General features: G+C 35.2%; 1 protein-coding gene across 2 annotated transcripts; it reads left to right on the top strand.

Moving 5' to 3' along the window:
• The first annotated feature begins 5,468 nt into the window (after positions 1-5,468).
• WSB1_1 (WD repeat and SOCS box-containing protein 1) lies at positions 5,469-25,092 on the top strand. Of its 2 annotated transcripts, none has more exons than XM_051219231.1 (8): positions 5,469-5,523; positions 7,340-7,490; positions 8,619-9,019; positions 11,259-11,542; positions 14,424-14,587; positions 19,218-19,331; positions 20,453-20,587; positions 24,465-25,092. In XM_051219231.1, the coding sequence occupies exons 1-8, from the start codon at positions 5,511-5,513 to the stop codon at positions 24,730-24,732; spliced, it is 1,530 nt and encodes a 509-aa protein (XP_051068368.1). In that variant the 5' UTR covers positions 5,469-5,510; the 3' UTR covers positions 24,733-25,092. The 2 variants fall into 2 exon arrangements, with proteins under 2 accessions (XP_051068368.1, XP_051068369.1); XM_051219232.1 differs by having other exon boundaries at positions 7,373-7,490.
• The last annotated feature ends 216 nt before the right edge of the window (positions 25,093-25,308 follow it).

The raw sequence follows: 25,308 nt of genomic DNA on the forward strand, positions 1-25,308 counted from the left end.
TAAAAACCGAACATGAATACAATCAAGCAAACTTTTCATCCTATATTTTCGTTAATATTATACACCACAGGGCTCCTTAGGCTGAGAAAAAACGACCAAAAAATGTTAGGAAAAGCAGGCTGTTGGAAGAGTGTTTAACAATCACACGTTCATTGTGTTTAAACTTGTATGTGGCTGCGTCTTTTTGCCATCTCTACCCTAATAATGTGTGCAGTTAGTTGTTACAGTGATTAAATCCTCATAATAAGTAGCCTAAAAGTTATACTAGGATCCTGTTTAACGACTCTGACATATAAATTGTAGCAGTGCTTTAGTGATTAGTATATGGAAAGTACCTTTAAAGTGAGTATTTTTCCCAAGATTTCTAGTATGCGAAGAAACTCCTGGATGTGTTACTTTTGTCACTTATATGAAGGCTACAGTTATATAACGTTCAGAAATCACAGGACTTCATACGATTATACGATGGACCATAACGAACAAATAAAAGCGGTCTCTTTTATTACCAATCTTTTGACGGTCAATCTTTATGCGGCACGGATAACTTTGTTAATCCTACCACTAAGGAAAATAGCAACCAATAGGGAGTTGCAAAAAATTCTAGGTTGTTTCTATAAACTCACTATCTTTCTAATTTCTTTTTAATGACTTGATAAGAGGGACCACATAACTTGCTGGCCACATGAAACTTGTGAATTTACGTAACTTCATTGTTGTGAATCTACTTCATTACCATCCTAAAAACAATTAAACCTCAAAAATCAGTCGATTCTACTGAGTCTGTAACAGACAAGCAGCTGCTGTAGCACATTAAAATCCAGATAACTATCTTAGACCGTAATTCTACACCAGCATCAGAGGATAATTTAATTTATTTCTTCATCTGCTACCGCTCTCATTTCATCCGCTACCGCGCTCGTTTCAAAACGGGCAGTGATTTTTGTACTTGTTGTGATTATACTTGCTTTGGGTATTTATTGCAACAAAAAGCATTCTTGGTCTACTTCAACTAAAAGTATTTTGGTTAAAGTTTGAAATTTTTTGCTAAATCTTCTGTTGGGTATCTTTTTTTTACTTCTTGACTAACACTTGTGTTCACATTGTGATCATTTTGTGTTTTTAAACCTTTTAAGTCAAATTACAATGGTTGGTAAGACTCACAAATGTGGGCAACCAAATTGTTTGTTCCCCGTTGAGGAGGAAATGCAATGTGACAATTGTAAAAAGTGGTACCACAAAATGTGTACACGCCTAAGTCCGACGGTTTACAAAAGATGCTCGGAGCCTAACTCGCATTGGCTTTGTATGTTCTGCTGTACGGATAAAAATGTACTAATTCAGGAAGCTATGGGCCTATTGGCTTTGGCCTGCAAAAAAACGATGGCGGAAGCACTGACAACAAGAGCACTGACGGTGAAGAATGTGTCAGTGTAGTAAGTGCTGCTACCGGACCCGTTAAACAACCAACTGTGGCTGACGGGAACGTGAAATCTCCGTTGACATTAACGAGCAATGAAGTGCCGCTTGATATTGACATCGGTAGTCATACACCTCTAGCCAAAATAGAAAATCCGAATAAAACTGTCACCGTTCCACATAGTCCAGGTGTGGCTGTCCTGAGTGGTGACAAATGGACTTCAGTAAGGAGAAAGAGAAATAGGAAGAAAAAGGCTGTGGGCAAAACGCAGCTGGTCAGCAAGGCATTGGAAGGTATGTTATCAGCAGAAAAACCATCACTGCTTATTAAGACAGATCTCTCTGAGAGATCAGTCATTTTTCATAAGATAAGAGAATCTTCAGATAAAGAACCAAATGCGAGATTTGAACACGATCTCAATCATAACAAGACATCATTAAGTAAACTACTCCCAGATTCAGTTTCAGGAGTCAGTATTTGTAAGCTTTATAGAATAGGACAAAAGGTGGATTCCGAAAATCCTCAGAAAAACCGCCTCTTGAAGATTACATTTGCCACGGTTGAAGAAACGAACCTGATTCTAGGTAACTCACGTAAACTGATTGGATCCGGAATATATGTCCGTGAGGATCTCAGCCTAGCTGATCGTATTAAGAGACGAGCTGCAGAAAAGGAAATAAATGAGCGTCGCCGAAACGGTGATAGAAACCTCGTTCCTAAGGGTTTTCAAATTGTAAAGCTTCTGAGCCAAACGATCCCCAAACCACTCTGGGTGGTAAGGGAAAGTTCTCCACAGACTTAAAGGTATGCTACACAAATGCTCGCAGCCTACTAAATAAAATGGCGGAGCTCAAGTCAATGGTGGATAAAGAAAAACCGGATGTTATTGCTGTCTCAGAAACTTGGTTAACGTCAGAAGTATTAGAAAATGAAATTCAGTTGACTGGTTTTTTAAGCAATAGGGCTGATAGATTAAACCGTAGGGAGGGCGGGGTTATCCTGTACACGAAAAGTAACCTAACCATAAGAGTAGTTGAGACAGTGGCACATGTTTCAGGGACATGTGAACTGGTGCGATATAAGCTGAAATGTAGACGGTAGGATATTGAATTAGTTGTAATATATCGCAGTCCAGAATGTGTAGCAGATGATTTTCTCCTAAGTAAACTTAAGCCCTGGTGTAACAAGGGTAAAAGCCTTTGTAGTAGGCGACTTTAATGCACCGTATATAAACTGGGTTAACTTAGAAGTAGGGTCATCGATAACGTCGTTCGATTGCAAACTGTTAGAAACCTCGATTGGATTAGCTTTATTCCAACACATTAGAAACTCCACAAGATATGACTTAAGAAACTCTTCTTCTCTTTTAGATTTAATCTTCACACACGGTGATGACGTTGGTCAGATGAATTTCCTCCTACCACTAGGGAGAAGTGACCATACAGTCATATTATTCAAATTCATGGCTGAGATTGTCTGTCAAACAGTTGCGCCGGCCCGTCCTAATATATGGAGGAAATCAACTCCGCAGCATCAGCTGGAGACTGGGAAATTGACTCAAGGGCATCAGTACAAAAGGCATGGACCCTTTTCAGACAGTTATACAATCGGGTAACTCGACCATACATACCCTGGACAGTTCTAAAGAAGAAGGAGCATGGCCATCCCTGGATAGGCCGGGATATTCGACGTTTACTAAGACAAAAGAAGAAATGTTGGGATGTTGTCATCCGCCTTGGCACAGCAGGTACGATGGTACGATACAGATTGATAAGAAACGAGTATATTACAAAAATTCGGGAAGTTCAAAGAAAATATGAAATGCAGCTGGCACAATCTGCACTCAAGCAGCCTAAGAGAATATTCTCGTACATAGACTACAGAACAAGGATGCATCATTGGATTCCTAAACTTATTAAAGTAGGAAGTGAGTCTGAAATGATAGAGGAAGATCAGGAAAAAGCAGAGGCTATGGCTGACTATTTTGGGGCAGTTTTCACTCAGGAACCTCCTCTAGAGAAAGAACCAGGCCCAAATAGAGTCAACAAACCAGCCGCTCATCGTGGACTTCGACCAAAACGATGTGCTTAGGGCTCTTAGCACCCTAAACATGGAGAAGTCAACAGGACCAGATGAACTACACCCCAAAACCTTGAGACATATTGCCCAATATATCGCGACCCCACTGACTGTGATATTCAATATGTCACTTGACCAAGGTGTGTTACCTATGCACTGGAAGGACGCAATCGTCACTTTCATACATAAAACAGGTCCACGACAAGTTCCATCGAATTACAGACCCGTAAGTCTCACCAGTGTTGTAATTAAAATACTGGAAAGGATAATCAAATGGACCTGCTTGAGCATCTGGGCTACCTATTCCTGCCATCTAGATATTTCAACAAGTTATCTATTTTTGTTTGTTTTAATATATCGTTGTGTCTATTAGTCGCATAACCTATTCTGCCGCGTTTCTGAAAAGTGTACAACCTTTTGTTGTCAAAGTTACAAAAAACTCAATAAGAGACAATGTGGTTGCTGGCAATATACAACGAAAAGAATGCACATTATTCAGATGTTCATTCGGTGGACTGCTTACATCTAACTGGCGATCACTCAATATTTATCCCCAGGACCGACCAAGAAGAAAGAAACGGAAACTTGTTGAAATACTTTGCGCTGAGAATTCTATATTGTACCAAAAATATAATATTGAATAAAGTTGATAATAATAATAACGGCATTTATGGAAACCAGTAACTTGCTGAACATGGCACAACATGGTGTTAGAAAGGTTCTATCCTGTACAACGAACCTCCTTATAGCAAGGGAGCTCTGGATTAATGCACTAGACAACGGAAACTAACTGGATGCTGTCTACATAGATTTCAGTAAGGCTTTTGACAAGGTACCAACTAATAGACTGCTATTGAAGTTGGAAAACCTTGGTATTGCCGGACATTTTAAAAATGGATTAAGGATTTCCTAGTAGGTCGTAGACAAAAATTAAGAATAAATTTCAAGCGCTCCATCTGGAGACCAGTACTTAGTGGAGTACCTCAAGGTTCCGTCCTAGGTCCTTTACTTTTTATAATGTACGTTTATGATCTCCCAAGTACAGTAAAGTCCCCAATGTTCTTATACGCTGACGACGAAAAATCTGGTGAGTAGTAACTGAAGACAAAGACGCATGTGCTCTTCAGGTAGATTTAAATAACATTATAAACTGATCTAAAGAGTAACTGATGCCTATTAATGCGGAAAAGTGTGTCTACATGCACTTGGGGGATTCAAAGGTTAATACGTACAACATAGGGGATGTGTCATTACCCGTAGTCCGGTCTCATAAGGATCTAGGGGTGACAGTGAGTAATGATCTTAAGACGACGTCCCATTGCCGGGAGGTCACAGCCAAGGGCTTTCGAACCCTCTGGGCTTTAAAAAGGACATTCACTTAGTTAGATACTACCATGTTCACCACAGTATACACATCCTTAGTGAGAACTAAGTTAGAGAACTGTGTTCAGGCTGCAAGCCCCTGTTTAAAAGGTGACTCAGACATACTAGAAAAGGTACAGAGGGCAGCTACGCGTGCAATTCCGGAACTCCGGGGTTTATCATATAAAGAGCGGCTTGAAAAACTGAACCTCTTTACTCTGTTCTATCGCAGACTAAGGGGAGATCTAATATTGATGTACAGAATACTGAGAAATGATTTCGGACCTAACTTATTCTCTCTCTTTCTTCCCACTAGATCGGGACACCTCAGAGGACATAGCAGGCGAGTAGAAAAGCCAAGAACGAACAAAATACTCGTGGCATACAGGTTTTCACACCGAGTCATCAATACTTGGAACCTGCTGCCTGAAGCAGTGGTATCCGCACCTTCAATTGACTCTTTCAAGAGAAGACTGGACACTCACAGAAGCATACTAGAAAAGGAATGACATGGGCCGTAGGCCTTCTGTCCTTACTACACAAATCTGAATCTAATTCTTCACAAAGAAGCTCTGACAATTGGGCATTGGAAACTCGAAGAGGGTGGTTTATAATTGCAAGGCCACTATAATCTTTTGGGTGGTTTTCGCGAATGGTTGGCAATGGTTGGTTGTTTCTGTTTCTTCATTAACTTCTCTGGCTTATTTTCAGCATCAGGCATAAATTTAAAAAAAAATTTTTCATATTGTAGTGACAATCAGAGGTTTATTCCAGGAGAATTCGTGTACTTCAAGTTGTATCCAATACACCAATCTTTTTGAATTTAAGAATCAAGAAACTGTTGGTTCAGAATATAACGTTTGTTTTCACTCACTCTCAAATTTCTGTCTCGTTTTTTAGCTACTCGTAGACTTGGTTACACAATTTTGAAACACTTTTGACAATGACATCTGAACATTAAAAACATGAAAACTAGTCTCTCATTATTTTATATGCGACTGTACAGCTAGGTAATGAATCTGTTTTGAGGACACTGCAGTAGAATTATTGTTCACACTATTTCAATAAGACTTACGAAAATGCCCGAACTATTCATCTCAACGTTGCCATGTATCATGCTAGCGAAAAATAAGTCGAGCAAATAATAGTTGAGGTCGTACTTCTTCAAGAATAGTTTTTCCGATAATATTTACCACTAAAATGTCAATGGTTGTGGTGGAATATTTTAGCTGTGACTAGTAATACTATATGGAGTTAAGACTGCTTCTCGGTCTGCAAAGTGATTAGCTTCTCCAAAATACCTATAATTCAAAAATCTCATCACTTCTGTTAACATCGCAGTGTTTCAATGAATTAAAAGTTTGTCACAGTAGTATGTAGCACTTCACTTTTAGATTCACCCATTGAGTAGTGTTAAGTGTACACAGTATCTGCTTAAGATGGCTAATCTGTTAATAGAGATTGAGGCCCTGACCCTTTTATTTGTTGATGTAAAGTTCAGTAAATCGAACTAATACACATCTATGACCAACCAGCTGACTCATGGATTACAAATTGAAGGGCCAGAATGAACATTACTGTTATCATATCACTTCAATGGCTATGGAGATAGTTACTTTATAAATTTATAACCTCAGTCGGTAATTAATTTAACTGATTGTGGAATTCCAGATATATATTTGAATCTGAGCCACATCCAGGGGTCAGTAGTACTACTTGGCTTCCCGTATAAAATGAGCGGAGCGACATACGAGCCCGTGGCTTTATGGTTGGGAATCAAACCCTCTTACCACTAAGCTATTTATCCAAATTTTGTGGTGTTAGTTTATTACGGGTAACCCGAGACTAGATAAGTGTGCGTTAATCTAAGCTACCACACCTTACATCAACACAGTGAGAGGAAATTTATGGAATGAAAAAAATTGTGTAATTTTTGTGTCTTCTCGTTTACAAAAGACACTTCAGTCTATTAATCACACGTGTACAACTAAGCGGCACGACTAGACAATCTTTTGAATAATGTATTAGAAACTAACCAACGATTCAGCTAATAAATTCTCACTGACCCACCATCCTTGTCAGTCATCAGTTTTCGACATTAGTCCATAGAAATAGGAATGACGTTGTATGCTATGGTCCTTTCCAATGTTTGATTACTGACCAGAAGAGCTTCTAATTTCAGTACTGTATCCATGTTCGGTGCAGCGTTATCTGTCTGTGGTGTTATTTCGTATACCAAAGATTAAACGCATTTAGCCATATCATTAGTCTATTTCCTAGTGAGTCGTTTCTTGTTAGGTTTCTCTCAATTTCTTTCTAATTCCGGAAAAAAGTAATCCCATCGCTGAATACGTCTATCTTTACTAATCTTTTCATTCATTTGTAAATCATTTCGATCACTGTACCTTTCATTTTATTGTTTAACATTTCAGAAATTTTATTGTTTTATAAAATACCACCATGTTTTCTTTTCGCGTACAGATTTTAATGAAATTCCCTTACGTTTAACAATAGCTTACCATGGTGCTCACCAAAATAATATCACCAGTTGCAGTTTTTCTAATTGCGGTCGATTCTTCGCCTTTGTTGATCAGCCACAGATTGTCTTGGGTTACTGTGTAAATGACATACTGTAAGTTTTTCTGGCTCATATGTATATATATGCTTTAACTATCCCCTAGTTGAATATTTCTTTTCTTGTATATAGACTCTGTATTAAGACTGTTTTCGTGAGTTCCTTTTGTGCAAACTTCCAGATCCTTTATAACAATAATGTTCGTGTAAATTTCAGCGAAAATATTTGTTAATTTTAAGTAGTCACTGTTGCTAAGTAGTATTATAAACGTGTTGTTTCGAAAACTTAAAGAATACTTTCCCGTGGATGATTCACCTTTTTAGTTCAATCCGTTGGTTAGTTTTATCGTTCACTATCATACAAACGGGGTGACTCAAAGCTAAATACATAAACTATTTGGTACAGAATTTACACAATTGCATTCAAAATCTACTTGTAGCTATGTAATATCACCATTGTAAACTTACATTCAACATCATATGGTGAAATAATTAGACATTTTATGAAAGTTGTTTTATCAATAAATACAAAGATAGATGGAGATTCAATAATGCATATACACCGTTCTTTTAGTTCCTATAACTATCGTTAGTTTAATTCGCTACATTAACTCACACTATCCTACGTCGCCCATCGGTTTAATGATTCAAGCAGCTACTGTAAAATGTTTGACTAAAAATTTTAGAATGTACTTTCTAAAACTAGTCAATATCAGTTGTAGAACAAGCGAAGACTAGGAGGCACACAACTGTTTTATCCTACTTATAAGACATTACTTCATACAGTATCGAATTTTCCAGTCACCTTCAGTGTGCCCTTAAATCTTCAGTTTTTCAGTTAGTGTTAATTGATGGCGAATATTACTTTTGAATTTGATAAAACTCCTTACTAAACTACCTGAATAAAATATTCAAAGACTTGAATGGGACTCTGCATTATTTGTGCATTAACTTATATTACAGACTTTCCTCATTCTTCTGGTGAATAATAACAACAATAATAAACCACTAAGTTTATTTTTTGCATCACAGACTGACCTTAATTATACCTGTGCAGTTCTTCCTCGTGTCTGTTTACTATCTAACTAATGTCAATCCGTTATGTAAACTTTAGATTTTGATAATCTCCACAAACCCTCCATAATAATAAGCTTGACGGTTTATTATTTTGTGCTACTCTACATAGATCAACGTGCTTGGATGAAAATAATTTCAAACCATCTTTATCATCTCATTGTCAAACATCTAGTTTATTGTCAGATGAAATTATTAACAATACAGAATCATTAAATTTATATGCAAATCTTACAGATAGTAGTAATAACTGGAAAATATTAACATCAGAACTGTTACATGGTGATGCACTACCTGTAAATATGAAACCAATATTTCGTATAAAAACTAACGGAGATGTGATTAGTATGACTTTTGCCTCTGGGGATAGTGCATTTTGTCGATTGCCCCACCGTGCAAATAAGCGTAGATCGTCTATTGTTCGTGAATCACAAGTCTCATTATTACTGTTGGGTTTAGCTTCTGGTGTCATTGAAGTTTATAATGTATTTAGTCTAGTATCAAGTTCTCCACGTAAGTCTTGTTTTTGTTCTTTAGTATGCTAATTTGACTTACATATTCTAACTGTCTCCTCAATAAATATGATGGTTTCATTTCATATATCCTAGTATATTTCGTACTACATACTATTTGATTTCGTAATAGAGGAGTTCTCTGTAATTTCTTGTTATGTCTGAGTCGCTTATTACTTATTCGTGGAACGAGGAACCACTACAATTTCCATGACTCAAAGCAAGAACATGAAAGACTGGTATAAGTTGAGGTTTGTTCACACCGAAAACAAAACTACGACTCTAGTCGAAAATGCACTCATTTATACATATTTGATCATCAATCAGTAAACAGTCACATATATAAAATTATAGCTAAATCGCATGCGGCATTTCATGCTGAATAGTTCACGTTAATTTTATCCAGAGAATATCATATCCTAAATAAATATTACACTGAAGTAGATTAACGTTAAACTAAATAGAATAGCGCACTGCATAATCATCATATAGAATTAAAATAACGAAAGTAATGTTTAATAAGAATCACGATGAGTTGAAGATATTATTTTGCCTTTTTGTCCTGTTATGTCATCTCTCAGTTGACTTCAACCAATTCAGTATGTTGTGTTCACTTTTATGTACTGATATCTGTAAAAGATTGTAAATTTACTTTTACCTTGGTCGTATGTATATACCTCGAAGAGAATTGAACACTGAAAAACTGCTATTCATCTTCTAGGTGCCAAATTTATTGTATTTTAGTTTCTAAATGAGTAAAAGACTTATTCACTTTTAATAATTACTTCACCCACTTATTCCTTGTTATACATTTGGGTATCGTGTATTTAGTTTGATTATAAAGCTATATAGAGTCCCATAGAAACGAAGAAGAAAAAGTGCTTCGCTGTACTGCTTTCGTTTAACAGAACAACCGACTAAGTAGTTCTGAGATTAATATCAATGTTCAAGCTAAGACTGTAAACTTTGGTCAACTGAGTTAGGGTTAGACTTAAACAACACATCCCAGTTACTACATTCCAGACGTGCAGTAGTCGTGTGTAATAAGTTTGAAGAAAGCTAAAGGCAGCTAAAAGAAGACTGCATAATATCAGTTCGTGAAAGTATTTTTTGAAAAATGTAATGTATTTCATAAAAACACATTTTAGAGAAACTTGGTCACAAATTTACTTGTCAAGAAATTTTATATAAAAGCAAATTAAGGTCAAGTAAATGTGTAGTGATAATAGAAGTACAAAATTTTGAAGACACAGTAACCGAATGAACCAGGACGGACCTGAAGATGATGAGAAATCATTCTAAGCACATTAGTATGATAAATGTTTTAATAACCAAAACTTAGGAATGCATTTTCGAGAATTTAAAGGCTGCTTTCATGCCAATCTTATGATCGTTCTGATATGGAGAGCGAATCAGAAGCAGCAAAATGCCAATCGTTGGCAACCAGAAGTGACCTAATGGTTAAATGCATTGCATTGGGATCAGTGGGTCAATTTCCTAAGGATAGAGTGGTATATGTGCGAATGGGTATCTGTACATCTCATTCGGTAGCCCAGTACACTTCCTCGATCACTCTCGTTCTTGCTAAAGTAGTTAGTTGGGGGTCAGCGTATAGCACACCGTGTATCAGTACCAAATTTCGGACACCGCTCTTCACCACGCTTCACTTATAATATATCTGACTGCAGAAGAACATGATTGTCTTTCACCTAGGCTTATATTAAAATGAGATTCTAACTGGATCTTAAGCCACGTAAGAAAGTGTTTCAGCTCTTCATTTATGGTGGTGATATTCCACATAAACATCACATCTTTTAGATCAGCTTTGTTTTATCACTACACTCTCCATACGTGCTTTGTTGACAATCAATTGATAAGGCTGTGAAGTTTCACCGATCGAAGTGTTAAGGATATGTATTCCGTATGCCCAACTACTACTTTTCTTGGTGCACAATATAATTTGTAGTGAGAGTAGTTTAAAAGAAAGCTAGTCATAGACGATCCGAAACGCTACATCATTTCACGGAATTATTTATAGTTGAAGTGAATTGTGTTAGTAGATCTAGACAATCTGTCCAGGGTCTACACGGTTAATTTTGTTAAATAAATTCTTTTTGACCTCTGTATAGAGATTTGTTGGACAAATTAGTATTTTAGTTTACTATAACTTTTGTTTCTTTTAAAGTTTAGTAACTGTACATACCAACTTTGAGTTCATGTTTTCTGATGTCTTTCTATAGATATCCCCAAATATGTCTTGACAGATGATTGTACCCTTGTATATCTCCTCTCAGCTGCTGTAGACGGAAGTCTTCGTGTTGGATCCGTACATCGTGGTGGTGAAGTGAGATTATGGGATTTATGGGATGATGGTAATATGTACGGGAAATTACAACATAAATTCACTGTTCCAACAGATCAACCATGCAGTGAAATTCAAGGTGAAGCATGTACATTTGCTTGGCATCCATGCGGCAGACATGTATTCCTAGCTGGTGAAAGAGGCCATGGTGTTGTACTCGATGTAAGATGGTTAACTTTGATTTTCCTGTCGTTCTTTTCAAGTTTAAAAGACAGGCAGAAGTGATGCCACGTGTTGCTAGGGCTATAAGAGTATTTCTCGCTTTCCAATCGCCATACTGTGGATGCATATTTCTTCTTGGGGTATCTACAATGGAAAATGGATTTGTAGTGGTCTCAGCGACCTGGGAAGATGATCACAGAACTCAGGACACAAATATTTGATACCGGTCATGCATGACAATTCTATAGCAGGTTTTTGATGTGTTATCTCGACATTTCAAAGTCCTTTCCACCGGAAACCAAAATCCATACGGTAAGCTAAGGTGCGACAGTTTTAGGATCGACCGTTTATAACTTCTTCCTTCGGTTTTGGGAAGACAGCATTGCTGCAGATGCTGGCTCTCTAAGGGAGACATGCTGCTGCTGTCACAATCTTGTACAGTCAACAGTACGGATGCGCCCACGAGACACGTTGCTTTTAGTCTAACTGTTCTCCAACTGACCTGCTTAGCATTATGGGACCTAAGAGAACAAGCTTAAAAGTTCGCTTCTTTCCGAGACAGATTCGAATAAAATATTTGGAAATCGAACATTTCACAATAAATATATTTGTTCCTATTGTTGTACCAAATGAATTTAGTCACTGTTGTAAACTAATTTATCAGGTTTCACTTTTTTCATGAAGAAACATGATTTCTCCTTGTGGACATGCAATCAAAAATAAGAAATCGGTAATATCTATTCAATGTGCATATCTATATAGTATTTGTATTTGTATTTTTAACGGTTACACATGTAGCGACAAAAATAAATAACTGGTCAGTCGTTCATCATTCCTTAAACAGTTGATATTTTGTTATTTCTATCTCACTAAAAGCCAACTAAAAATGGACTACACTGATAAAGATGAAGTGTAATAATCTGGAGATGTTACTTTTTGCGTTGATGGTTAACGAATTCGACTAGCAGTCACTAAGTCCCAGATTTGCACATTATCCCACGTAGTTAGTTTGGGCGACTGCACTTAATGTGTGGCTGTTATGTCCCGATAAGAATAATGAATGGTAACTTTGGGATCCATTTATGGACCAATACTATGCGTATATTTTTATCGTATAATCGTTACGTAACTAAACTGTGCATATTCATGTCCCTCTTATTATGTGCTTTATTTTGGCTTATTAACTTTTATTATACGACTTACCATTCCTGAATTATGCCCTGTCTATTAATCACTACCTCCCACATTCACAGTCACATTGGGCTAAATCTTGTACAGATGTTGTTTCCTATTTTATGGTACGATGTGGTCTGTTTGATTAGTATATAAACCCCGCATGTTTGAAATAAATGATTCTTATTGCAGAGGCTGAGATCGGTTTTCTGGACTTAACAGGCTGGGCTAGGGGCTAAGCAGGACCAATAAGGACTCTAGACTGCTCGTACGGGTTTTATGCGTCATTGGTCCAATCGATGATTCATTGTTCTCTAATTAGCGGTATCGTTACGTTATACATTAACAGGGCACACAGGTCACAAGTTATAACAGTAGCTCGTAGCCAAGTAAAGAATCTGTGCCTGGTAATGAGTTAATAATAATAGTAGTAATGATAATCCCTTATGTCCTTCATTTCGAATTCACCATTAATCTCTTCCTCTGTTATCTAATATGTAATTCATTGACGCAGACAATCATGTAAATGTCCATCATCTTTGGTCAGTTTGAGGTTGGTGGCATATTCTGTATATTTTATAACCAGTAATTCAAAGTTATAATTACTGTTTACATGTATGACTTACTCCTAAATACTCATTCTGTTTCACTCTCCTATTACTTTTTGGTGTATGTGTCTCTTTTTTTCAATTGACTACATTTATTATCCTTGCGTCGGTCATATGATTTTATATGTATACTAAGTGATTATGTGAGCCTGGTACTTAAACGGTACAAAGACGATGGGTGAAATGGCTTGGGGATCTCAAGAGTATGATTTCGGGCGTCTGAGGTTCAATCGCTGAGTCACCATCCGGGCTGTTTAATCATAAATTGAATTCAGAAAGGTCGTCCGTACATACATGATTATGGCAAAACATTTTGGATTGAGTAACGATGTAAAACAATAAGCCATTTAGTAGCTCAGACTTCTAGGCATTACGAGGTATGTTTTGAATTATTAGAAATGGAAGTTAAACAAATGTACTGCCTGCACTTGAAGAGTATTTTAAAAGCAATAAAATTGTGGTATCCTCCAATTCGTGAGATAACGTCTTCCTAATCTCAGCTTGTATATTTATTTGAATAGGCCAGTATGTTTTATTGTAGTGTGCTACTGATGTCGACAGATATAAGTAATATGTATCATTAGTCGAAAGTGAAATGCCTGGAGGCAGAAGGTTAAGAAGATCCAAGAAAAGAGATCGAGAACAAAGAATAATTGGTATGGAAATGAACAATGAAGTCTGAGACTATTGGTTGACGTTTTGTAAATGAACTATTTACTTTATGGTTCTCAGATTTTACTAAGATGTTCTGTAATTTTGTATTCAAATAAATTTGATTGTCCCCACTTATGTTCTCGTTCACTACACTATCACCATCTTTTAACATTTTTTCGATTAGGATTAGATTATCAATCACCTTATAATGATTATCTTAATTTTGCCGAACAATTAATGCAGTTGTGATAGTGAACACATTGTACCCATTGGAGTGATGGCTTAGAGGTTAGGGCGTTCGATTTGTAGCCTCTAAATCTCACTCACCTTGCTTTCAGCAAGTAGGTACTATCATTAACCCTTACACTCAGAATGTGGCTCATACTGCAGTATCTGGTGAATGAGTTGATGTTATTAATTAACCCATTATTCTTTTATTTGTCAAGGCTGAATCTCCTTTTTCTCGAGTCGCCTACATACGATCTGGTCATTATCATCGAATATCAGTTGCAAAATTTTCAAAAGATGGTAGTTTATTAATTACTGCCTCTTATGATTCATGTTGTGCTGTATGGTCTGTACCGGAATATCAATGCTTACATCGTTTCTGGTAAGTAATTTCCCAAACATATTGATCAACAGTTGGTGTTATGTCTTGTTGTTCGATTCACTTGCAAGTTATTGACTGCTTAACACTCATGAATTTGAAACGCTTGAGTTTCAAAAATACAGGCTGTTAGGAGGGAGGTAAAGATTTAACATATCACGTGGAGTTCCAACGAATAGAAAATATGGAGACGTTTCAACCTAACCCATACTCACACACACAAGAAAGGAACAAAGCCACACTATTCCCTAAAGAGTTTTTTTCACTTTCAGTTCAAGTAATAGCATTACAATGACGTTTGCCGACATATAAGTATTCATTAAAATCTGAACAAAACAATAACAAAGAACATAGCAGAATAAGATGAACTCATTTCGTGAACTTCCATCAGCTGATGATTATTTATAACCAATATACATACTTTATGTCATATCAGTGAAGATTAGTAGAATAACGACAACAGGCATGGAAGTATTATAAAGTGGTAACGTGGAGAAATATTTCCATGTGTTACGTCCTTGATCTGTCTACCCACTTCTGGTGCTGAGGATAACTTGTCCAATCTAGATTAAGACCTTGACGCATTAGGCTGACCGGCTTAACCTTAAGGCTAGTACGCGTGAGTTCGAAGTTGGGTTGAGAGAAGAAAACGATACTATCACCTGACTGGCTGACAAGCACGCGAGTGAGAGAAGACAAGACAACTGGAACACTACTCGATCTATTCCCGATTTCCCGATTTTAGATCGGTGTTAAAAGATACGTGAATAAATAGATGACTAAGCCGACCACAACGCACAATAATTAGGAAAACACAATCATATCCAAACCCCGGGAATTAGGGTAGAAAATATGGTACAAAATAATACGTTTAAATTATAATAGCTTTGGAACGAAAAGGGCTATGACAGTGAATCATATATCAAACTAAGCTTATGATGTGTAGAACAGACTAGGGACAAAAATAAATGTTATTGTTTTACAAGCTTTGAATTAACTGAAATAACGTCCCGAAAATGAGCTTTCGTAATTTGTCAAGGCTTCTTATTTCTCTGTTCACATCACCATGTCACTTAATGTGAAAATTCTATGAAAATGTTTTTTTTTTAAAAAAAAACATGCAGACACGTTTCTGGAGAATGAAAATTGATGTCAAAGCTGCGTAATAACAACCATACTATTTGATAGAATAGTACAGTAAGATGAGTAAAGCTCAGAAAGACCTAAGAATGATAAAGGGATTCGTTATTGTGACTATGAAATAAAACGTGACTTAATTGAATCATGAAAAATAAAATTTACCAAGATAGTGATTTACAACTGTATCGTTTTTAGTACACAGATTTCGTTCCAACTCTTAAATTGAGATGGCTTCGGCGCCACGTAGTAGATTGGAAATTATTTCGGTATTGATTATTTTCAATGGCATTGTTGGGAATACGTTGACCTCTTAATCTCAATTATTGTGAAATGTGCTCTGTTCCGAGATGTGAACAAGAACCGTCTTTTCTGTTCTTTGAATATGAGTGCTTTGGCACAAACATGTAAACTGATAAACACAATTGGCGGTAACATAAGGTGTGGATTTGTTCATCTTTTGTCTCGATGAGCAACGTGTTTGATACAGTGAAACTAGTTTAGCGGCTAGATACATCGTCTTGAATACAACATTTTATCTAGAAATAATCGTTCCATCTGTTTCATCTCCTTTAAAATTAAGCCGTCAAACAACTGGCTTTTTTTTACTGTAGTAGATTCCATTCTATTGTTGTTATTCTACTAATCTTCGCTAATATGACATAAAGTATATACATCGGGCATATATAATTATATGCAGATTGTTAGCGGCTGACGAGCATCCACGAAATAACTGAATTCATCTTATCACTGAAAAAATTTGTATGTAATCAATTGAAATATTAAACAACCAAATATTGTTAAAGAATGAAAAATTTCATGCAAATAGGATTAAATATTCCCTGTGAAGACACTAAAAATATAAGTTAAATTGAAAAAAAGGATTTCTTTTTAATTAGTTCTTTATCTCATGGCTCTACATTAATATCTATACAGAAGTTCTTTTTTGAATTAAATTGTACAATGAACACCAAATACCCTATGTATCTCAATATTTTCTCTAAATATGCTAACTCAATGGATGCAAAATTAAAACTTAAGAAACATTACATAATCAGTTAATCATTACCACTAGTTACGTAAGGATAACAGTAAAAATTAATATCAGAAGGGGTTTTGTGGAGATTTTAGTAATTTCAATAATTCAGATCATGATTCAGTTTCGTGGATTAGTTGAAGTTAGAAATTAACACCGTTGGATGCTGGCTCAGTGGTCTAATGGTTAAGCGCTCGCACGCGAGACTGATAGGTCCTGGGTTTGAATCCCGCGAGGTGTGGTCGTGGGTGCGCACTGCTGAGGAGTTCCACAATAGGACGAAACGGCCGTCTAGTGCTCCCAGGTTTTCCATAGTGGTCTAGCTTCAATTGACTCATGATCTCAACAATTGAAAGTAAAAATTAAGTTTGAAATTAAGTAATTCAGTATAAAGTTTAGTATTATTTGTAAAATTAATGAGATAATTAATAAAACCGATATAAAGAAAATTAAGTAGTCGAATTATTGTAATAGAATGAGTACTTATGAATATGATTAACAGTTAGCCTTGAAAAGAAAATGTTAGGAGTAACTAAGTAGCAGGCAAGGTATATTGAGAGCCTGTACAAAATTTTTTAAAATACAAATATTGGGTTAATTTGTGTGTGTCCATATAACGTTTGCTGCATTTAAAAGACAAATTCTGAAAGTTTAAAGCAAACTTTGATAGGATTCTATGCATAACTTTGAAAGCTAAATTTATATCGATATAATAACCGATATTGACTAAATTTACCAGAATAGAGCTTCGTATTGTTTTCTCTTGTTCTTTTGATCAGTCATAAAACATAATTTTCAGAAATACAGTGATTTATTTATCTAGTTGTACACCTAGTAGTTTACTGTTATATGAGGAGAAAACCGACGCAAAATAATGACAATTCGAAACCCAAAATAATTTGAGCAAACAGTATTATTTTTCGTAATATTTCCCAATGGAATATTCAAACATAAGTAACATTTAAATTTAAAGTGAATTTACAGTTCAGTATTGATAAGTATTGCTTCGAATAGTCATGAAATTTAAACGTGTATCTAATTTTACAAGCTTATCATGACATATAACTAGATCTTGTTTTTCAAGCGTAAAGCTAAATTATTTTTTCCAATGTAACAACTCAGTTTCTTTCTGAATCTTTTATACCGGAGTGTAGATCACCAACGTAGGTGATCTGTGCCGATGATTATGGATCTATTCCAGTTAGACGGCAGTAGTGTGACCTAGTGTGCATCGAAGTAACACCCCACGGTTAATAATTAACTTGGACTATGCTGTCGTGATAACCAGGCAAATCAATTTCCTAAGTGACTGGCTAGAATAAATACTCTCAATAAGCAACAGCATATATTAGTATTAACAGGCTATAGAAGTAAAAGGATAAATCACTGCCGCACGCCCCTGTCCATGGCATGTAAATAATTGATGTGTGTCGGTTGTTCATGATCTTGACGAGGATTGACTAACCGTTTGGCATTCAGCGACCTGTCTACCGGATGATTTGGCTGTAGCCTAGTGATATTTCACTGGGCCTACAAGGGTCTTGATATGGTTTTTGTCAAACAACTCCTCATAATCTTCACCTTGTTTATTTTTTTTGCATAGTCATCAGTAGGTCAACCAAATGGCGGTAGTGCATAATGATTCAGTATTCATATTGAAATTTGTAGGCCAAAACAATGTTTATTATCTTCGTATATTGCTAATAATAAAATTTTAATCAAGAATTGATCTTGAACAAACATAAATTGAGTCGGTTTACATTGATTTATGCTACCAACATAATTTGCATAAGAGCAGGTAAATATTCTGGTTATCTATGCATTCATGCCTGTTTTTTTTTAACTCAAAGCCTCTGAATTACTTGAATTCACTCATTAATCAATGACAAGTCAACTTAACTGCACTGCCCTGGACTTTTATTGATTAGTTCGTAATAATTCCTGTAAGGCAATCATAAAGTACATGTCTATCCACCGTAATTTGAGTCGTAGCTTAAGTATAGTGCTTACTATTACTCAGGTGCATTAAGTGAAATAGGGTTGAAACCTCTTATCTGATATAGCTGAGATCTGATGTTAAATGATTGAGGGTAGTCGAAAAAATAGGTTTCGTGCTCTTTAAAATTCACCAGTGTGTCATACCTCCGAATTTAAGGGATTCAATACTCCCTGTGGGACTAAAACTCACTTTATCCAGCTTCACAATCTCTGACATTATCACTGGGCTATAAGGGCTTTGACTGTTCTGTAGAACTAAGATGCTTACATTAATTGGTCATTGAATAGTTGCCCATGACGTGTTTGTCTAAACATTAGTGTTAACCTTATTCTATCGATCAAGTTGAAGTCTGAGTGCACATTACCTATTGAAACAACTATTCGTCTATTTGTGTTCAGTTATACGATAGTAATCTACTTAAAACATCACTAATATCTTTGTTTTCTTTTCTGTTCTTTTAGGCATATGGGACGTGAACCGAGTATTCCTCTTCGTGGTGGATCAAATGGTCATCATATATACGGTTTATCTCTGTCCCCAGATGATTTTTACTTTATTACCGTTTGCGAAGATAGGCAAGTAGTTTTCATTCCAAGAATCCATTCTCCTTAAATCATATTCTCTATACCTAATCTTTCCTATTAATGCTGATACTGTTACTACTTCTATTACTTTTGTATTTGTCTTGATAATTTCATTTCTCAGTAGTGATATGGTGTGGCAAGTTCGACTGATACACATATATGCCAGTTTCTACGTTCCTCGTAACTGCATCAGCCAGTTTGTTAGTGGTTCTATCCTTTTGAGTCTATTCGACTGAAGATTAAGAGACTTACAACATATATGTTAGACCATTAGTTCAATTTACTCGGTAATTTATCAAATCACAGCATAATCAAGTAGAAAAATGGTGCTTCGGAACGAATAGCCTCCTGATTTTCCTCTCCTAACCGTAATTACGACTTTGGCTTGGTAGTAGGGCTTGCTTGTCATAATGACCCAATCGAGCCATATTACCTGAAGCACTCGTTCCTTTAGATCCCACCATACCTGACAAGTTAGTTGAAGAGACTCTTAAAAATAAGAGCAACAAACTCTTTCGAAGACGAGCTCATACTGCACTAGGGTGTAATGGCAGTAAGTTGTTTTCATCCAGACAACTAATATGTACATATATTTTGTTTTCACACAACAAAAGGCGGAAGTTAGAAAAAGCCAGTCCTAACATTACCATACCTTAATTTGTCCCACGAATTGACGTTACAGGTGATAGTCTTAAAAGTACATAGTTCATGCATCTAAAACTATACACAGAAAGGACATATTATGACCACTTTCAACCAGATGTTCCTTGGGTAATGCAATCATACTTCCTGGTCAACAAGACCACTCCTAACCCAATTTTATCTTCATATTTCTTTAGAAGAATTATCCTTAAATGGTATGGATGATCAGGAAGTGACAACTCGCCTGATACTTCTAACACTATTCGAAAATTATTACCTATGCTCTATACAGTATATCATATGTGCATACAAATACCTCATGTGTTCAATACTTTTCAATAGAAAATTACCATATATAATCCAGTGATTGTTTTTACAGTTCAATATAACAACGGAAATGTACAGTCTTTTATTCATTTCATACACATAGTTCCCTTCATTTATTTGTTTGCTCCCACTCTCCTCCATAGATGTATTCGTTTATGGCCATTGGCTCCTGTCAATTCTCCATTGAAGATCTATTTCGAACTTGCACTCCAAACTCATACTAATCTTAAATTTCGTAGCTTAGCTTTCAGCCCATGTGGTCGTATAGTTGCTGTTACGTAAGTTCTTGTGTGTTTCTTTATAATAAGGACATGTAATTTTGATTCATTACTAAACTGTATATAATCATCATATATGTAGAATTCTAAATCATGAATCTTATCATAATCTACTTCTTCAATATTATATATGTTCATTCAAGTTATTTTGTGATTTTGGCTTACTCAAAAAAGTAAGCATTGATCGGCTTATATCATAAGTACATGATGTACTTTTATGCTTTGAAATAAATTACAATTATTCTGAATTATCAACTGTTAGAAGACGTTTTCCAATACCAGAGGGATATACTTGTTCAATAGATCATGACCATTATTACCTACAATACGTTAACAACGATAATAATCACTTACGTGATTAAAAAGAGAAGACATGAAGTTTCATGATCAGTTTAATATTCTAAAAAGTTAAAATTATATTATAACAAGTCCGTCTACTATAAAATAACTATGATATCAGGACATGACAAGCATCAATTACCAGGGGAAACTAACTAATTATGTAATAAAAAAGGTCAGTGCGGTAATATGTATTATAAAGTTTTCGAGAGCCTCTTTACACTTGTCGAAACTTAAATTTATTAACGAAAGTAAAAATGTTAGGTAAAATAAGGCTTTCCAAGCATGAATGAATTAAATTTTTAAGTGTTATAACAAAGCAATTTTGTTGTAGACTTGATAGTCAATCATTCGAGAATATAGATGTCATTACCAAGGTTTGATTTGATAATTTCGAATAAATTGAGCATTGGGTTGATTGTTATAAATAAAAATAATATATTTGTAATATCCCAATGAGTAGAAAATTGGATTTTCTACTCATTGGGATATTACAAATATATTTTTATTTACATTCTAGAATAATTTAAACAGTATAACTGAATAATAATTGCTCACAAGCCTGGATTATTAACCCAAGAACAACTTAATAGTTAAGAAATGAGTCGTTTTATATACCAGAATTTCACATTTGATAGGTTGAATTTATCAAAAACGTTTTTAATGCTCAATAAGTGTGTTGTATCCAACACTCTTGGCTTTATTTCTGTGAATTTAATAACTGAACGCTGTATATCATAGTGTTATTTTCATCAGAGTTTATTTCAATCCCTACTGTACACTAAATTTGTGTTTTTTTATTTGTCATATCAAGGAACCTCTACACTAGACATGTTCATGACAGACATTTTAGGATAACCTTAACTCGCTTAAAATAAAATCTATAACGAAAATTGTAGCCTGATATGTCACACTCATCTATTAAATGAACGAAAAAATGATCGAAACTACTGATAAGAACACATTGAAAACGTTACAGATAACCTCAGCTATTTAGGTTTTGTACTATATTCATCCGCCTAGGTATCTAAAGTCATTTGTACTATCAACGTTACATATTAGATCCACAGTACATAATCATGATCCTTCGAGTGAAATTCATCAAGTTTTACTGTTGTATTTAAAATGAAAGCAAATATTTGTAGCTTAAGTGGTTTCTTTGTGCTGGTGTTGTGTCGGTTGATATGGATAGGGTTTAATTATCATTCTGAGCAACAACAACATCGTGACCATGAGCGCTTTGTTTATGTAAAAGTGAGCTGCTTTAAAATTATTTCACACAAGCAATAAGTCAATCTGTTCTGATAATCTTGTTTCTGACTCGTCTTCCCAGATTTTGTTATCTTCAGTAAAGGGAGTTTGTGAAGATTGTTGAATTTCAGAATTTACATCACGAAATAATTTAGTTAGAAGACCATTAAAAATTGGGAAGCTCGTGAAAGCTGTTTCGTTCTAGTATGCGGTTCTTCATCTATGTACATCCACTACCTCACCAAGGACGTAACTCGAGACCTCTAGGTATTTTGTCGAGCATTTTGTCTTCAACTTATTGAATTGGCTTCTCCTGGTTGACATGTCTGACTTCAATCAATTTACGATACTGTATTTTCATCTTCCAGTGCTATTGGTAGGTGAACACCACTGGCCACTGCTTCTCACTAGAGCTTTTGGAATCACCTCCTTGAATTAATCATTAGTCGGCATATAATTATTAATAATATATATAGACGTTTCTAGAAATTTTTGAATTTTATAGTTTACAATTATTGTAACCTTCTTTATGCCTTAACGTTTCAATTGTGTCTGTTTTGTCTGATTGACCTCTTAATATGTTATTGATAATCAATTTAATTTTTCCGCTTATATTTTGACCTACTTTGAATATAGAAATATTTATTTTATTATAATGTCGTTAGTATTGTCACTATTGTTATAACTATAACAATGTGTTACCATTAATTTTTAGCTGTAGAATCCATATCACTGAATCTTAGATTTCCTTGTTTGGTTAAATGCGTGTCGCGCATATGTGTAGTAGTAATAAAGTAACTGGATTTAAAAGAGTAAAGCCTGATTGACAACAGGAAAATATTCTTCGCTTATATATCCTACTTCAGTCTATACAATAGAAATTTTAATCATTTTTTGTCAATAATATGGTGGCTCACCAATTTATTGGCCTATGTCGATTTGACTCCAATTTGAAAAACAAAACGAATGAATATGCCATGAATATAAATGTATATTACGTTTAGGCTAATCCCGTTTTAGTGATGGCGATAATAAGAAGTTAAATACGGACTAAAGTGGACGAGCTCATTTCATGCACTCGTTTAACCAGACAGACATAAAAAAATGAGAAGTGGGAAAGTGAAACGAAATAGACTGGAGAAAGCAATCGTGCCAACTCTCTTTTTAGCAGACAAAAATGAGATAAAGACATGTTATGGATAAGGTCAATGATAAACACACGCTCATATAAAAACAATCAACGTTATAAGCGAATAATTGACAAGGTCAAAGTGTGACTCAAAAGCTAAGACAACCAATGTAGGCATTATATAGTGCTAGATGCTACACTGATCACATAATCTGACAGAAACTCATTTTATCACAACCACTATGGCTGATATATCAATGACTCTTGGTATATAACCTTGGTTCCTATGTGACCATATAACCATAACACAACAAGAATTCGAGTTGAAAATGAGGGGGATTTAATTCCAATTGATTGACCTAAATGAGTATCACCTTGACTTTGAAACTTCGTTGAGTTCAATTCCTTAGGTGGTGCACACTTTGGAACAATCATAAGCTAAAGAAACAGGTGTTTAGTGCTGTTACGGTCAAGCATATTTTTTTACTTTACAATAAAAACAGATTTACACCGTGATAACACATGAATCGATAACGAATACAATCGCTATTCCCCTGTTGTTTTATGCCTTATTGAGCCTTATAAATATCAAAAAACAATACTTGACTGGTGACTGCAATATGCTGTTATTTACAGTTAAGGGTTGTGGAGATTGTTGAGTTTTATTAGTCATGAACTGACTTAAATTAGACCACCATTGAAAACCTGGAAGCATTGGATAGCCATTTTATCCTGGTGTGATACTCCTCAGCAATGCGCATCCACGATCCCGCACGCGGAATAATTATTTGGCCAGAAACACACCTCTTTTTAAACCAACTTTATATTATAAATGAATAAGTGATTTATGTTGATTGGTCCAACGACGGAATTGACTGCCCCATAAAATTATTCAGACAATGTAGCATCATGAACCGAGATCTATGGTAGGGAAATTACTGCTTTATCAATTGATAGCCTAAAATGTTGACTTTTAACTTCAGTAGTTTTTCATCAAATAATTTCTCGTTTACCCTGGTTCTTCAGCTCGTATTGTCCACTTCTATTTGAATTGATCTCTATAAACCAGCTAAACAAGCCACAGTTTTATTGATAATAAAAAACAAACAAACTAATTTTGATTGTTACTAAACTGTTGATGGTTTTTTTTCTCTTCAGTACGAATAATCACGATGTACTTCTGTTTACAACACGATCTGAATCAATTCGTCTTGGTACACAATGTCTTCATGCAATCCGAAAATGTGTTGTTGAAAATCTTTTGAAGAAAACTATGCATCGCTCAATTAAACATCAATATCATAATAATGATTTGTCACTGACAACTAGCAATAACAGTTACAATACATTATTTCAAAATTGCATTTCACAAATCCACTTACCATCTCCAGTGAAAAAAGCAATTTTAAGGAATTTTGTAAATTGATATTTAATGTTAGGAAGACGGAAAAAAAAGAGATGGAAATAACAGTGATTGTACTATGGTGATATGTATATGTATGTTGCTTACATGAACTCATTTGTTCCGTTTTTATTTTCTCTTTGCTTTGTTACCCTTGTTTTGTTTTAGTTACCAATTGAAACAATTACTTTTTTAAAAAAATATTTATTTCGTTTCACTGAATCGAGTAACACTTTTTATTTATAATATAAAAACAATTTAGCATTTCTATGATCTGGACATACCCTACTCTTTGTATCTGTGCTCCTTACCCCTAAAACTATGTAATTGAACTTATGAATGTGCATGTTCTATTATAGCATGTAATATATATATATATATATAGTTTTAATCTTATTAAAATATGATAAGAGTACTTGATTCTGATTGGCTTGAAAATATTGTCATACGATTGACCTTTTGTGTAGGGTGGATGGATAGACTGTCAGCAGGTTATCGAGCAACTATTATTGAATAAAATGATCAGAGATTTTTGAATTGTAAAATTTCTTGTTTTAGTTCTGTGTATATACTGTGTAGATCTGACTCATTTATGATTGT

Source organism: Schistosoma haematobium, chromosome 2, assembly GCF_000699445.3.
Source record: "Schistosoma haematobium chromosome 2, whole genome shotgun sequence".
In the NCBI taxonomy this organism is placed as follows: domain Eukaryota; kingdom Metazoa; phylum Platyhelminthes; class Trematoda; order Strigeidida; family Schistosomatidae; genus Schistosoma; species Schistosoma haematobium.

What these genes read in the sequence shown, in the direction of transcription:
- WSB1_1 (XM_051219231.1), top strand. An exon ending in CAATGCTTACATCGTTTCTG is followed by an intron (nt 14,588 to 19,217) that starts GTAAGTAATTTC and finishes CTGTTCTTTTAG; the next exon opens with GCATATGGGACGTGAACCGA. An exon ending in GGTCGTATAGTTGCTGTTAC is followed by an intron (nt 20,588 to 24,464) that starts GTAAGTTCTTGT and finishes TTTTCTCTTCAG; the next exon opens with TACGAATAATCACGATGTAC.